The sequence below is a fragment of the Ptychodera flava genome, assembly GCF_041260155.1.
Source record: "Ptychodera flava strain L36383 chromosome 23 unlocalized genomic scaffold, AS_Pfla_20210202 Scaffold_23__1_contigs__length_28996876_pilon, whole genome shotgun sequence".
Lineage (NCBI taxonomy): Eukaryota > Metazoa > Hemichordata > Enteropneusta > Ptychoderidae > Ptychodera > Ptychodera flava.
Window position 1 is genome coordinate 5,630,696 of NW_027248277.1, and position 17,194 is coordinate 5,647,889.

General features: G+C 41.3%; 1 protein-coding gene and 1 long non-coding RNA gene across 7 annotated transcripts in view; one reads left to right on the top strand and one right to left on the bottom strand.

Annotated features, from left to right (window-relative positions):
• The window catches only part of LOC139124070 (uncharacterized), a 73,196-nt gene that overhangs the window by 40,850 nt on the left and 15,152 nt on the right, over positions 1-17,194 (top strand). The window contains exons 2-3 of the long non-coding RNA XR_011549857.1: positions 5,661-5,887; positions 12,356-12,529. This is a non-coding gene — a long non-coding RNA (uncharacterized lncRNA). The remainder of the gene's footprint in view (positions 1-5,660; positions 5,888-12,355; positions 12,530-17,194) is intronic.
• LOC139124066 (homeobox protein Hox-A10-like) overlaps positions 1-17,194 on the bottom strand; it is a 100,975-nt gene that overhangs the window by 5,542 nt on the left and 78,239 nt on the right. For all 6 annotated transcript variants that reach the window (XM_070690196.1, XM_070690192.1, XM_070690197.1 and 3 more), the window contains one exon: positions 4,627-5,429. In XM_070690196.1, the coding sequence (XP_070546297.1) occupies positions 4,627-5,353 (727 nt within the window). In that variant the 5' untranslated portion in view covers positions 5,354-5,429. The remainder of the gene's footprint in view (positions 1-4,626; positions 5,430-17,194) is intronic.

Here is a 17,194-nt window from a genome sequence, read left to right on the forward strand (position 1 = left end):
CGAAATTAAAAAAATAAGACAAATGAACGCCAGGATGGAACTGTGATGAATTTGTTTTTGAAATCCAATTTTACAAAACGCATTCTTAATCCATTAGTGGATGGGGCTGGGACTCTATCAAGTCAATCTGTCTGTATAATTTGAAGATAATTAGAGCTGATATTAAGACAAATTAAAGCAATTCGAAGGGTAGATTTGTGATGTAGGAAGATCATTAAGATAGGCGAATCCTGGCTTAGGTGTACCTCGCCTCATAATTGCATTTCGTTGCCGAGCCTTACATTTTGTTGTTGATCTTAATATAGCACTCAATCAGCGACAACGATTACCACTAACACGGGTGAGCACTCTGGCGAAACCATCGTGTCCTCCCAGTTAACCGATTGAGACAATCGGTCGGGAGTTCTGAAACATCTTTTGGTCGTAAATTATAAAATTTGAACAACCACACTCTGAAAACGGTCCCGCCAATCTATAGTAGTAGATTTTAATTTATTCCCGCCAAAAATTTGACAAATTTCACCGAAAAATGGTACCGCACGACGAAATCTTTAGGGCGGGAAAAATCAAAGCGTCTCCCAGACTGCCCGAACAATAGCTTAAAATATTGGCCAGCTTTAGCTTCACTGACAATGCATACTGGCAAAACGATTTACGGTGAAATATGTATTATTTCCTTGTCGGTACGAGATCAAAGTGTGAACACCCGACTGGAGCTATGAATCTTCGGAACTATGATGTCGTTAGAACTGGTGAAGCAGCAAGACCACTCCAGTCGACAAGGTCAGAATGGCCCAGCTTACAACCCACGTAACACGTCCCTCCGTAAAACTCTCCTCGATTTTTTCCCCATAATATCGTCTGCGCTCTAAGTATGATGTCATTTCCGCGTATTCCCGCGGGAAGCATAATCACCGTTGAATAGCCATATACATGAATTTTGAATAACAGATAGCCTGCATTCCGGTAATACATACTAAGAGGCGTTTCGGATTTGTTCATGGCGTAATCAAAACCCCGTCACTCAAGTTTTTCCAGTATTTATGAAGGCATCCTCTCACTTCTGAATAATAGAGACAAAAATAGTCTCCTACAAATGCTGTTCTCAGTTTAGCTAAACGGTAGACCAAAACTTTGTCCAAAGCACTAACTTTTTATGTCTGCCATGAAATCAAAACACAGGCAGATTATGTAAGAGTAAATTGTACCCTGGGATTTCGATTTACATCTAAGATTTACCGTAACAAAACATAATTATGACGTCGATCTGGGACATACATCAAGTGGATTTTTAAAAATTCCCCCGAGAGAAGGCATCGATTGAAATAGTTTTAAGAAAAGATCTTACTGTTTCGACTTGATGACGGCTTTGTATCGATTTAATACTTAGAGTTTGCGACCAAACATGGCCGAACATGTTGAACTTATCGATTTGTGCAATCATTAGCTCGGTAGAGTTGTCTTGGTTTAAGTTAAGAACGAACTTATTTTCACAGGATCTTGACAAAATAAAGTTAGAACTTTCTATTGAGTTACTTGGTGTACTGTTGTGCCAATAAACTTACTTATTTCACTGAAGATCTACTTAAACGCTGCGTTTTTTGCACCATTTCTGTATTTCAAAAGTGTGCAAGCGTATAACATTACATCAGTGAGGGAAGTTTGCTAAACTCTAGCTTATTCTCTGACTTTTCCGAGTGTGCGACTATCCCAGAACCAACAATAACGAGAGACGCGAAAACTTGACTAAAATGGAGGCAGTATAAAAGTGGGTAACAGCAAGATGCCACAGAATTGGAGTTAAACATGCTGGAACCCTGACTGTCTTTAAAGAATAAATAAAGATTTTTAGTAATTTGGTAAATCTTCTTGTCTAAATTCAAAGTAAATCTTAATTCCAGATTGAACTTCAAAGATTAAGGCATTAACCCTAACCAGTGTGTTGCAGTGACTGGCAGAGAAAGGCGACTGATGCTGACAAAACTACCGTAACAGACAGTTCCGTGTAAAACGTTACTATGTACACTAGTTTTGGTAGACTGAAAAAGCGTAATACACGCAGTAGCCCGGGTCAATAATTCACAATTATTGCCCTGTGGGTCCAAATCTCCTGTGCGATTACGTCTATTAGACAACGAATTAACCTCTGTTCTGGTATCAGGTCGCTCTCGCGTACAAACTTATTTATTTGGTAGAATTTCGGACTATGATTTTTCCAATGATCTCCTTCCAAAGCCAGACAAACTCAATCAAACGCTCCAGAACAAACATCCGAGTTACGCGTCTGAGCCTCTGTTCAAAACTTAAAATACAAGAGGACTCGATAAATTATAACTAGCAATTCGACTCACTCACACTCTCTCTCTCTCTCTCTCTCTCTCTCTCTCTCTCTCTCTCTCTCTCTCTCTCTCTCTCTCTCTCTCTCTCTCTCTCTCTCTCCTCCTTAAAATAGGAGACGTGTACAGATCGAATTATACCTACTTCTTTTAACAACAGCCAACTATTTGCCAAATTGTAACCTCTGAACTGCCACATATCTGCTAATGTCCTTACAAAAAAGTTTGAAATTATTACAGCGCGTCCCTTAACACAGTATATCCACATATAATGATAATACAGCCACGAGATGTTTTGAAAAAGTAAGCGGCTTAAATATGTAATTCTTTCAAGAACCTGATGCCTTAATTTAAATGCCCAGTAGTGGGACGATCAAAGTGTAAAACGTGCGGGTAGAGATAACTTTTAGTCGGGAATGTTGTCGGTATAATTAACAAAAACAGATCTCTCCCAGTTGTTTGTTTTCATTGCAAGTGGCCGGGCTGTACTTGTCGTAAGACAATGAAGTGATTTCATGCACCCTTCGTCTGTTACATCAGTCGCCAGATCCAATTTGCAATTTATTTAGGCTTCGACAAACTTGGTATGTCTGTCCTTGTGTTTAATGGCACAGTTGAAAAGGAACCGCTCTTAATCAAATTACCCACTTCGATAAAACAGGTAGATTAATCAAGTTAATTGCTCTAATTAAACTGCTTTACACGGGTCTGGAAGTAGTCAAAAGTATTACCGAAAAGGGCTTCTGCACCTGCTAATTCTTCTATCCGCCATTTTTATTGAGTTGACGTATTTGTTTTCGCAATCTGTTCTCGTACAAGGGTACACTTTTGTTTCTGTAACACGTGAGGAGTCTGTCGTTAGGTCACTTCAGTAACGGAAAATAATGCGACGCCTGGCGAATTTCTATGCTCGGCTCGTAGAATGAATCGGCTGATTTTGTTTTGTTCCGCACAGAAAGGATTGAAGCCAGCAAAAAAACTTTGCATTTCTGACTTTTGGTGTAATCGGCCATTAACGTTAACAATGCTGGACAAGCCAGCTCAATATCAGTCTGTACATTCACTGTGACACAGCCATTTTCCTAACGGTGACCCGTTCTGTCATTATCTGCGATAATACAGTAGAAGCACACATGCTCAACACGCGATTTTTAACAATTTGTAACTGTTTCAATGTATTAAATGGCAGATGACTTGCAATAGCCACATGGACCCTTCTGAACTAGAATCCCAATGTAGACAAATTTTGACAGTTATCTATACACTTGAATGCACGTTTCGGCGGTTCGAATTGGATACAAAAAAATAACGTAAAATCCGTTTTGTTATTCAAGTATTTTGGTGCAAAGTCACCGTTCTTTTAATAATACGAGGGCATATCAACGCATTAAATGCAATATACGAAGAAGACTGGTGTAAATACAAATCCCGACGCGAGCGGGACTCTCCTCCCTCGCACTCTATACTGTTCGGTTTGCCTGTTTGGGGATATAGTGCCAATCTAACAGTGAGCACATACGGAGCACGAAGCATTCAATGCCATCATTTTTCGATTTCATAACAAAGAACGTTGAAAGGAATCAATCGCGACAATAAGTTGGAACAATCGCGCGCTTTATTTTTGACGACCGACAAAATGTGACAACATCGTAAGCGTGGCTGCGCGCGGTGACAAATAACATGAGGGCAGGGTAGGTCTGTACTCCACGTATAGAAATGATGGAACCGGGGTCGTACTGTGCACTAGGGCCACTATGCATACAAGCAAACTGCAGCTGCTCTCATTATTTCTGGAAATTACATAAGATGGGGCAATAAAGACGTTACTCAGGAATATCTCACATACTTGCCAGGCAGTTAAGGCCCTGGTTGAATTTGTGCCACCGAGAATTGTACTTTTTCTCGCATCTTTCATAGGTAAACACGAAGCCTGCAATGTTGTAGGCGGAACGCCCCTATCAGGTTCAGAATATACGGCATTGCTGTCTGCACTATACCGGTAGAAAGAAAAAAAAACGCGTACGCCGGGTATTGTTGGAGTTTGATATTTGCCTTAGCAGATTACAGACTGTAAATTTTGCAGCCGTGAGTAAGGACGGAGATTGTTCGATGCGTACGGTCTGCTGTTAATTCAAACGGGGCCCGGTGAAACGAGTCGACTCGGGTAGTTAAGTGCAGGGCAACCGAATAAAGGGAATACATAAAATGAGGCATGGACACATAAAAATGTCAATGGCTAAGTGAGACGGGACAGAAAACTGCAATAGAATAATTAATGTGTAACACTCACCCTCGGTTTTTGTGCTTGTGGTAGTCGAGTTGTTGTTGTTTGTGGTGTTTTGGGTGCCATTCGTGCTGCCGTCGCTCTTGGCTGGCGAGTGACTCCCACTTCCAGTGCTCGTGGGACTGGTTGCAGCGATGTTGCTCGATGTTTTCGAGTTCTGCTGTAGTCTGCACGCCGATGACGGGGACGTGGAGTACGAGTTAGCGTTCTCGTATGTGTAGCCTGAGTATCGCTGCCTCTGCGCTAGGGAGTTGTATTTGAAATTGTTATGAAAGTCCACGTGGTGAATTGCTGACCCGTTGGTCGTCGAGTAACCGTTAGCGTGATACCGGTCGTAACTCTGTCTGGCGCTGAACGGATAGAAATTGGAGTTGGACGTCATAAGCGAAGAATCATAATTTTTCTGTGAGCCGATGAAACCGTATGGGTTAGTCTCGTACTCTTCATGGAGGCCGCTGACGGCTGCCATAGATGCGTAGTTCTGCTCCGTGCTGGGATAGTACCACGCGTTCGTTGTGTACGTATTCTGCTCGCCTGTCGTCGGGTACATATTTCCTGAACTTGGATGCATGTTCATACTCTGCGACGCCGACATCGAGTCCGCAGATTTCGGGATCAGCAAGCCACATTTCGAATCGATCGTCTGCGCCGTGTCCGGCGGACTCCTCAACAGACCCCCGCTTTCTTCCGAACTGATCAGCGAATTCACACAAAACGCAGAAGTAGTTGTCATTTTTTATGTCGGTCGTATTTTCACGATGGCCAGGCCAGTCAATTGAATGCCCCCAGTGATAAAACTGTATATGACCCTATATTTGCATAAAACAGAACAGAATAATTGTCAAATAGTGTCACGTGATGAAAATCATCCAATAATCACACATGAAATGTTATATTTCAAAATGGCCGACGCCCACAATAACACTATAACTAATTTACTTTCAAAGTAAAGCCAGTATTTCCCTGACTCGTAAATTCCAACACTTTCCCCTCCATATCGTTAACTTGGAAATGCTTCCCGCTCTTATTTTTTATTATAGATTCATAAATGTTGGCTCCGGTTGAATAAAGGCTTAGTATTTTTCCCCGGTTGGGACAAGTACCCACACTGGCCGGACGCGCTGCCGACTAATTCACTTGTAGGGATAGCCAATGGCGGACAAGGATATATGATCGCATCCAACTTTTTTCATATACAACCCAAGCCTGTGCGGGACATCAATTATTTCCAAAACACTTTTTGGGCCGAATATGGAATCATAAAAAGGTAGGCATGGCCACGTCAGCATTATTTTAAACTGACAGGGCACCGATTTTTCAAAACTTGCTTGCGGGGCAGTGAACTTGGCCCGGTCGAAAAGTCAAACGAATATGTGGTAACTGAGAGCTGTGACAGTCGCTTAGAGAAGACGAAATGCTGGTCACATTGATGTTTTCGGGAGACTTCTGTCATGATTGAGCCATCGTCCGGTAAAGAACTTGTCATTGAAACGATCCCATGCGAGGCTTTATGCGTGACGCACTCCATTCTACAAATTCTACCGCTAGAGAGCGGTCTGCCGTCAGTCGGCTCAGGCGCCCACTGGCCCTATTGTACTCGTTTTCGTGAATGGGTATTTTTCACTCTCAGTCGAAATGCGGCGTTTTTGTCGCAATGCCGTAAAATAGCTCGCTAAGGGGCATAACCTGTTTCGGTTGTTTATGAATTCATTTTAAAAATGTCTAACAACAATTTGACAGCAGTGTCGTGCACTGGCGTTCGTCACAAAATCTAAGAAAATTGGCGGTAAATGTGATATCGTTCCTCACTATAGAAGCTGTGTCAACTTTTTGACTGCTGCTCACAACCATTTTCCCCCTACTCATGTCGTTTGTCATGTTGAACACGTGAATAATCATACCTTCGGGCTTCCAGTGACTTTTTGTCGTGTCTGAAAACAAGGGTCCTCTGATTTTATTGTGGAAACAGCACAATCAGACGATATCAAGATATTTCCACCCGCAAGCTGTTTTCTTAGTTTTCCATCGTGTCGGCAGCTTTGATTAAGAGCGCGGAATTCGATATATATGCGCTAAAGTTTGTCTTTCGGCCATTTGAGAAATAAAACCGGTCCGAACGCCTGATTATTGCATTTGTCTGGTAAACAATACCGCTATACTTATACCAATATGTAAATAGGATAAACTTTGGTAGCTCAAAGTCGATGAAGACGTCTGCAAGTTGAAGGGATGTCAAACGAGATTATTAATTTTAAGCTTCCAAGAAACTATTCTGAATTCCATCAAAATTCTCTTCGCGCCAGGCCAACTTTGGCACTTTAACTCGTTGCATTACGATTGGACCGAAATCAATTAATTATGCAAAAATTAAATTGGTTTATGACCGTACGGTTGCTAGTTACCAGCATGATGGTCAATATTTACATATTTCCCTGGCGCTTCTGACTAACTTCTGTTTGAATTCACCGTCAACGATATCTGGCCCCCGTCTCAAGAAAATATTTGCAGAATGGCTGCTATTACCGTGTTTTCACTACACAGCTTGATCACGACCCTTGATAGCGAGGAAAAGTCAAATCTTAGAAAACTTTCGAACACTGGTACCTTTTTATCACAAAGCTTAGGATAAAGTCAAGATATTCAATAACTTACTCTTGTCGACGAACTCGCAAACACCACCCTCCCGTACACGAACACATCGATAAGCGTTTTGAGCAGTTCGTTTTGTTTTACAAGCCGTTCAATGTACTGACTACAATATACTCGCTAAATTCAACGAGTGAACGAATTTTCCTCAGGTAGATCGAGAAAAGCGCGTCGACGGGAGAGATTTCAGCCAAAAAAATATTTACAAGGAATGGTAGTTCGAATTAAGTCGATATTGCAGGCCAGTTAACAGTCGCAATGAGTTGAGAAAATATAGGTAATAATTCGCGCGCGGACGTACCCTATTCTGACCCCGCAAGCCTGATAACGAAACAAGGAGAGTATAATGGTAGATTTTAGAGTATGTCAGCTTTCTCAAAATTTCTAGTGTGTTGTTGACAACAAAGTAGCGCCAGGTTCATGTTAATTCAAACCAAAGAATTCGTTAATGCCGATGAAAGTAGCCACAACATCAGGTCGGTGTTTGCTCTGCGGAGCGCTGTTCGCCTGCTCTACACTCGGGTTGATCGGCGTGTGTTCATATCTTGCCCGTAAACAGGCTGGTGGCGTGACAAACCACGTCATAATTTGGTTGTCAGATCTCTCAATACGTTATTGTAGTATTATTTGCCATGGATAGATTGATTTTGGTCGGAGAATATATGTTTTTAACGACGTTGTGGAGTACAGGTCGTTGACGATGTCTAACCGCATATTTGTTCATCGCCCGCTCGAGGAGAGGACCACGGCGCAGACGACAGACAGTCATTGCTCATAAAAAGATCGGCGGTTGTGTTTCAGAGAAGAAGCCCTCGTTAAATTCCAGCCGTTTACTTCGTGTTACCTCGAAATTTTGCCCGACAATAATCAGACATAACCTTGCAGATCTCTCGGTAGGCCTTTTCTGAAGCCGACAAGTGCAATTTTTGTAGTTCAAAGTACAAACAAATTGCAACAAGTGTAAGTATGTTGAGCACTGCAATTGAAAATAGCAGATAATATGGAAGGACGATCAACATCCCGAGTTTTCGCGGTGTCGTCTGCGCGGGAACGAACGAAATCTACTAATTTGTTTGCATCTAGAAAATCTCGCCAACCAAAATTTGCTTAATATCTTACATCTCTACATTGAACCATATATTCTTTAATACGGTATGTCACAACTGGGCTAAATTGCCCTTACTCGCGTAGAATGGAACGCAGATTTTCCTGGGCGGCTTTTTTCAGGGCAGCTATTGTGAAGGGGTGGTTGATTTTCGAACGATTTCTTCCCCCCTGACAGAGCAAAACATCCCTGTTTTCGTAATGACGATGCAATAGAATCGAAGGACCGTTGGCTTGCATGGTATGAAGTTACATCATTGGCCGTTTACTCGACGAGAAACGACTCTAAAAACAAAACAAAGGCGGGCTTGTCAGGGGCTATGCAAGTCACAACAGACATTAATCTGTATTCTCTTCTACAATAGCTCTGAAGCTGAGTATTATAAAATTAACCGGTAAATTGTCAGTCTTATTTTTCAACTCCTTTTTATGACCCCAGATGAGCGAGGGAATTATTCCCTGAACATTTCTAGGGAGTGTTTGAATAGTTCGGCAGAATACCCCGGCACTTCTGTGATAAGAGCAAACGGCATTCGTTTGTCAGTTTCTTTATGTTGGAATTACTGCCACTGCTCTGCTGGGAACACATCGTCGTATTAGCTTTCACTTCGGAATCTCAAGAAAGGCTGCCGACACAAAACAGTGATTGTGGGATTGTGTAAGTGGCGAGAAAAGTAGACAATGCTACGAGCACACGGAAAAGTCGTTTAGTCTATTCCCAAACAGACGTAGTCTCCGGTAGCTCGTAACAACCCTAAACACGTGCTTTATGGACCGCTCGCATCTATGTAGAAGGACGACAACACAATTTACCTCAGAAAAACAGCAGCGAGTGAACATAGGCTGCTAACCATCTTGGCAAAACACACACACCGACGCATGTCGTAAAAGATTGCATGCCAGAGACTCCAAAAATCGATTGCTTGTCGGTGGAGCAATATTCGACTGAATAGAAACATGTGCTAACCAGTTTTCAGCGCCAGACGACAGGTTTGATGCAAATTTGGATAAAAAGTGAAAAATTATAGATGACTCATGGGTTGACTCCTTGCGTTGGTTACTAATTTTGGTTCAAAAGGAAAGGATCTCTCTAAATTAGGACTGGCACAAAGCAACGAGAACCAACAGTCAAACAGACTTGCAGACTGCGCCTCGTTCAAAACTTAACTTTTTGGTGGCTAGATCTCGATTTCCCTCGCTCCGTTTGGTTCAAGATGACCGGATTTACATTGTGGTGGGTTCAGTTTAAACCATTCACCGAAAGAAAAAAATATAAAAAACAATGAAAGAAGGATCAGGTTAGGTTTATACGACGATTTTTATTGGTTGCGGCAGCCGCAGAAGACACAAAGTCCCGATGTCCTTGTCTGGGCTAGAGACGAAGTTGTTTTCGTGCTGAAATGCAAATTGATCGTTTAGTTTCATCTCGTAGGAGCGAAAGTTCATCTCAAAACAGACCAGAAGTTGTCACTTGGTTAGATTTAGTCGATCCGCTTACGATATGAGCTGTAATAGTTTGTAACTTAGTGTAAACCTTAAACTATGATTTTCTCGGTGTTTGTGATTTTAAGCGTGTTCACGATCGAACAATCTAATCAAACACTGTTTAAGGAAACAAGTCAAGTCTCTCGCCAGAAACTGTTCCTGAATTTTCTCGATTGGCTTTGATCAGCAGTGATAAACATCGTTTCTGACAATTTCCGTTCAATCAGGATGCCGTCTCGGTCCATGTAGCACCGACTTGCAGCTGATCCGTTTTGGGCGGCAGTGAACGCCACTATGTCAAACATTACGCAACATGCACAGACTGGTATAGATGGCTTGTTATGAGAACACAATTACCAAATGTTTATGGCTAAATTATTCAATTTTGAAGTTGCAGTTTCCTTCATCATTAAGATCTCATCACCGGGTAGTCGTATGCTGTATCGCACGATGATTCTGCTACTGGGCCCCACGCCATGTAGTTTGGTAACTTCGACAACCTAGCTGCATCAAGTGCTGGTATGTTAGACAAATAAACTCATTTGCCCGGGCGTGGGTGCCTGAATAATTTCATGTTGTCCGAATTCCACAGAAGTCTCGGCTGGATATGGCTCTGACATATTACACTTTCACCTAGTAAAAATAGTCTTGCCCGTTTAACTTTGGACGCACTTTGGTTCCCCTAACTTTGACCATAAACGTGACTACGCTGATCGCCACGGAAAGGGCTTTGCCTCGAGACCCCCAAAGTTATTCAAAAGAGTTTCATTCTTCAGGTCCAAGTTATTGAAAGTGGACGGTCAGGTGTGTTCGGAGCGCTTTTGCAAGTCCATGAAACAGTTACCAATAAAATCCCTGTCTTTCCCTTTCATTGCATGTTCCTCACGTCAAAATGCCGGTCAAACACCTCCCAACAACGCATTTGTAACAAAATAGGGTGTCTCCAAGATGTGAAATTTATTCGCTTGCTCTGTTGAACCTTGCCCAATAGCAGACGTTGCCGTCACGGCGATAGAAAACGAATTTTGAAAGCTTTGGCAAGATTACCGACCAACGCATATAAATTTTGGAACAAATATTCCCATCGGTCAATGTTTGACAATTCTCGACTAAAACCAACCAGTTATCGTCACAAATATTCAAAAAGTGTCTGACGAACTTTGTGCGGGAATTGGCTCTCGTTCCTGAAATGGTGACCTACATCTAAACATTGACACTGTATATCAAAAGCCTCAACACCGTTGCTTTGAAAAATGTGCTCTACTTAGTGCTTACTTCCTGCCTTATAGGTCGCAAATCAAGGTACAGTCGAGCCAATGTTTTCTTTTTATTCCATAATTTCCACAGTCAGACGACACACTAGAAGTCAATACTTAATATCATTTCAACAACTAATATGATGGCATATACTAAAATATACAACCAGAAGCAGAGGGGCCTACAGGGATCACAGTTTGCCTTTTTCATGACTGGAAATGTCATGTCCCTCATGCGTGCATCAAGTGCCAATGCGCTTGTAAATTTACTCCCGGTTTTTTAAAAGTCATTAACCAATTATTTCGTCGTTATTATGGCAGCTATAGACGTTTTTCCCTCGTCTGGTGAGAACTTTAAAACGTTCAACAGAAGACCTGAAATTGTCAGAGACCCAGAGCTTGACAAATGCGCGTTAAAAGATGAAACACAACAATTAATATAAATCAAGAGAATTGAGCACGCTCATGTTAAGACAGACAACGAATATTTATTGACAGAGTCGCCATTTTGAAAATGGAGAGAAATCTTGTTCCGGATTGCAACTTGTCGTCCGCTACTATGTTTGTATTTTTGCCACAAGCCATATGCATAATCAAAAGTGAATTCAAATTTTCAACGATGGGAGTTTTGTAGCTCTCCGGGAAAGTGAACATTGAGATTTGACGCCTTTGCTGCATTTTTGTACTCTTTTACCTCCCTAAAGCGTGTCTTTGACATTGTGACGACTGCAGAAATATAAAACGAGGGATAAAACGTGATATATTTGACCAAAAGCAAACAAAACTAAAACAACCAAACATGCAAAGAGCCTCCTGTAACATCGCTCTTCGTCGGAGTGTGGGGTTGCAAATTGAAGACATAGTAACTAAGCCGAATGTCTGACTTGAATATTTATTGGGATAAAGTTATCTGTTCTAGAAAGTAAGTCTCGTTTACAATTTAATTAGCATCTATATAAATACCGGACTCATGAACAGCTGTATGGTTTTAAGCAATTAAATTCAACTCGCCTTTGTGTAAAATTCATCAAGTTTACGATCAAGGATACCTGGAATCGCTCTAAGTATTTTGTAACTAGTCGCCAAGCAGACTTCCCAGTAAGCTATCATTTGAGAGAGGCGAAAGTTTGACAAGAGTTTCAAATGAGTGATGAGTTGGAATTTTGTTGTCGAGTACGCTATACAGAGGTTCAAAAGTGTTTTCGACTCATTTGAACCTGTCTTACTAGGGTATACTCTTTCAGATGGACGTCAGCCGACAAAAAGTGACTGCCGCAAAAGGGTGCTGATGAGACAGTTTTCAAAATTTGTGTGAAGAACGAACGCATACATACGAATGTGGATACTACCAGAGTGTACGAATTCGTCACAAATCAAATGATTATATGCATTTACAATCTGGATAGATTTCAATCCAGGTAGGTCGAAATATTAACATTCAGTTTAGGGGAGCTGACACAAAACTTGGTAACAGACATGTTTCTCTTCCAAAATGACAAGTTTTTTTAATAACAAAGCGAATACGAGTCTAGGACCAATGTTAATCCTCACCAAAGAGTTTTCCCACCGCTAGGATCAATCGTGCGACAAGCGGGTTGTTTTGCGGAAAAAAAAGTTTCTTATTGTCCGGCCTGTGTTTCTAACGGGATTACAAGAAGATGAGACAAATGCTACCCTAGATAATGCATTATTAGCATCTCGTTAGCATGTAACTGCAATTAGGCACGGCAATTACCACATAATCAGTAATTAAAAACTTGAATATTAATGAAATGTACACAGTTGAGTAACCCCTTTGTCCTTGCGGCGCGATTGAACGGGCAGATTTCTCACCTTCCATCATACCCTTGTTATCCGTCTTTCTGAGTTTGTCTTCATCACTTTAATTAACCCTGTCACTCACACAGCGCTATGAAGCTCCCTCTCTGCTCAGACTAATTGATATGCAAATTGCTCTTGGCGCGGAAGAGAAATCTTGCCCAATGATGTAAAACCGTTTCCCGTTCGGAAGTTTGAACAGGGACGGAAGTCGTGGTATTTGAATTATAAAGAAAATAACATACCATTTCGAGAAATCGTCACTTTTCGTTAATTTGATCGACGCGTTACCAATTCAGGGAAAAAAAAGAAGTATTCTACGCTTAAATGATTTACAATACGCATAGTTTAATTGGACGGAAACAACGTGTACCGGGTTGAAAATTGTGCAAAGGTTCTGCGGACGTTTCGAATACTCGTCGCGGAAATTTACATTCTTGAATTTTTAATTCTCATTTTGCTGCTCATATTAAGCAAGTGATATGAAAATGCTTACCGTCTCCTTCAATGAACACCTTACAGAAAACCCGGTTTTTCAAACCAACAGTTCAAATTTGTGCCACTATTAACTTAAAAACAGGATGGGTTGAGCCACATGCGTGTACATGCAGCGACCTTTTGCCCACTTGATTGCGCAGAAAATCTCTTTAGCGCCAAATCCACTCAAAAGCTAAAACTCAAAGTAGGACATTTTCCATAAATGTATGTTGCCAGTGATATCGCGGAAAACGAAACAATTTGCAGTGTCGCGGCTCCCTGGTGGGACAGGCCATCAAATTCTTCCCAAAAAAGATACCAGAAGTCATCTCGGGGCCTCATCATCGCCGCCATGAATATAAAAACCATTCCACAAACGAGAGATCGTCTGTCAGCATATGATGAATTGCCCGCCAATTCTGGCTTTTGGAGGAGGGCGGAGGAAAACCTCCCAGGTCGGAGGGAGAATGAGGTGCATATTGAGAATGGCTTCCAGAAACATTCCATCTCGCAGCTTACCGCCAAGATGAACTGTGTAACAAAACCGAACAGACGACTACAACAAAATTGTGAGTCACACACAGTCAAGTTAAAGAGAATACAACAATGTCGAACCACGAACATATTAAGAAATAAGGAATAGGGTGATTTTCGCGTGATTTTCGGTGATTTTCGCGTGTTGTGTAATTTTAAAAGTTGCCATGGGATGTCTTAAAGTGTACATTCTGTTCGCCATAAAGGGAGAAGCAAACTTTAAGGCTACTGTTTCTTTAAACGAACTATATTCAGTCTTTCTGTCAGTAGCCGAAAATATCGAATTGAAAATTGAAAAATGGGATCATAAATGCGGTTTTATTTAGAAGGTACCCTGGTATCCGCCGTGTCTGCCTTATTTTGACGAGACGAAAAACACAAAAACCTAAATAACTTGGATGAACCCTGATGCCACTTTAAATCATCATCTAATAGGATCCGTATTTTGTGAGTTTTTTCATTTGAAGGGTAAGCGATTCTATTTTAGCCAGTGCGATAGAAGTTAACACCTAGTACTCGCGTTAATTATCTCTTAAATGTTATATTTGGTAATTACAGCCCAGTGTGAGAGCCCTTTGAAAAGCAAACAGCTGTTTTTCCAATGGATATCTTTACACTTAGGTTTGGCATTATTTGTTTGATATCTGGAGAACTCCTGACATATTGGAAATATTTTCAATGGTACATCTTCTCCGGTTTCGACAACATATAAACAAGGCATAAAAAACGATAAGTATTGATTATGGCTGCGTCATCGCCAACAAATGTTGACTGGAACAAATCGAAAAATATACTCAAATATTTCATTACAATGTCGACTGTCACAGTTTTGTCATTAAAAAATTTAAGCTGAAAATGTGACGACAAGATGGCGACATATGAGTGGTGTAGCTTTAAAAAGTTCATAATTTTCTTTCTGTGTTATATTTTAAGGGAAAGGTGAAATTGTAACAGTTTAAAAGACAACATATTGATGTGTTTGATTTTTTATTTACCGCATGGCTGAACTGTCTGATAATGACATCATAATTTAAGTCAGTTTTTGATCCAATATGTCCTTGGAAACTTTCCAAAATTGCTCTCGCCTCTTTGAGAGGCTGCCGGTTTTGTATTTAATGCACGTAACGTTCAAGGTTAAGTTGGCTTGGCCAGAACGTAAGGGGGAACTGTGCGAATAAAGAATACGAGTGGCCAGATGTTTTGCAACCCTCGCTGAGCACATTTTGAGAGGCGCGACAGAGTTGCCGCCAAAAATAGCAAGAGCCGGTAGGGTTCATTTGTCAGATTAGCATGTTTTTACGAACAAATGTGAAATTCGACGAAAATAAATATTTATTACGCCGTCAATATCAACACATTCAGAAAAGATTCGAGTCAATATAGGTTAAGTTCATCATATTATTTTGTTCCGACCTACGCCCCAACTTGTTTTTCTCTATGTTTGTTTGTTTGTTTGTTTGTTTGTTTGATCATTTCTTGTGTAGGAAACTAATACGCGTTGGCTATCGTCTGCACAAGCAGAATGCTGCACAAACAGATTGAAAACAGCTCTATAATGATTGTGTGGTGTGCTATCATTACAGATAAAATTGACATATTGCGACTGAAAAGCGTGATTTTTTTTCTGTCTCTCTCTCCGTCCTCTTCGGGAAGTAAACCACGCGTTTCAACAGCGGGCGTTTTCGATACCCATTGGTTTCAATGGTTGAGCACCGACGATTCGCATTCGTGCGCGTGCGCGGATTTTATTAGCCATCGTGGCAAGTCGTTCAAACGAGACGAGCTGGTCGATTGATGGCGGATATAGATGAAGATAGTGTTGGCTCAGAGATGGAGTTTATAAAGATCAGAAACTGCGATAACAAGTGAGAGATAACGGAGATTCATCTAGTCTCTCTGCTATCATTCTCTTCCGATTTGATGTTTTTTCATCGCACACACGTGAACTGAATATCAGGGATTCAAACTTGTCCCCAACTTTCGCATCGTCCAATCCAAATACCTGTACTTGAGCAATAAATCAAAGCGCACAGAAAACAACAGAAGGTTGAAAGTTAGATTAAGCGGATAATTCGCGTTCAAATCGAATGAATACTTATATAGGAATGGATTAATTTACATCGTCAGTCACTGAAAAAAAAAGAAACAGTAATGACATAACGGCAATGCAAGGCACGACGCTGCAGATCAGACATTGTACTACAGAGATGCAATGCGTCAGGGCTATTTACGTGTACAGTGTGATATTTAGATTGTCGGCAGTTGTCGCCGGCGATCGAACAGGTGCACCGATCGATGACTTAGATTCAAATTTCCTACAGAGATAGAAAGGAAATATGTCTTGCGCTATAATACTGTTCTATGGCAGAGTGGGCGAAAAGAGATTGGGTGGTTGATGAAGGCACAGGAGCCAACCAGAGAGTGGCATTGAGCCCGTGGTTACACGAGTTAGGGAGCACTGAAATATAGGCAAGAGGGGCTAGGGCCATCATGGTAATCTACACAGGAACGTGGTAAGGGACACGTACACCGTGGCATGGACTCCGAGACCGTCTGAACCAGGGATAAATTTTTCCGTACGCGCACTTGGTGTCAGACACTCTACATTTTATTTGTAGTAGTTATTTTAGAAGATTGCCGTCTGAGGTAACTCAGATATGTCCCGTCTGTGCCCACGTGGTTCATTTCTACCTTTTGACAACAATGTCCACATTCACATTTAAACACTGACCCCGACCGCCATGATCATATTTTCTTTCTTTTTACTTTCCCTTTTCCACGTGAGTGAATGAGCGACCAGCCCACATTTTAAAACCACGCCGCTGAATGAATGACCCTAAAACTGTGTGATTGTGTCGTGTCAGAACACGAAATCTCGTGGGCTCAGAGACAATTGTCGGCCGCCGGTCCATCATCACTGAGCTGAGACAACGACAAAAAACGCGCCAATTGTACAACTTTTCTGACACCATGCGGGACAAACGACAAGCGATATAAGGGAATATCTTTGAATCCCCGAGACGTTTCCATAGCGATCAGATGCTGACAAATACAAACATGGTTAGTTTACATCAAAATACGCTTTCTTTCCAAAACAACGTTAAAGTTGACGTCTTTTCGTAGGAGCTGCATCACGCGTTTTTCACAGCTTTATTGATGAACCCACAAGTCTCAGTGAAGTTCTTCAATAAACTCAAAACAATTATAGAAAACATTATGACGTAACTGGTCAGAGAAAGAGAGAAGTTCGATTA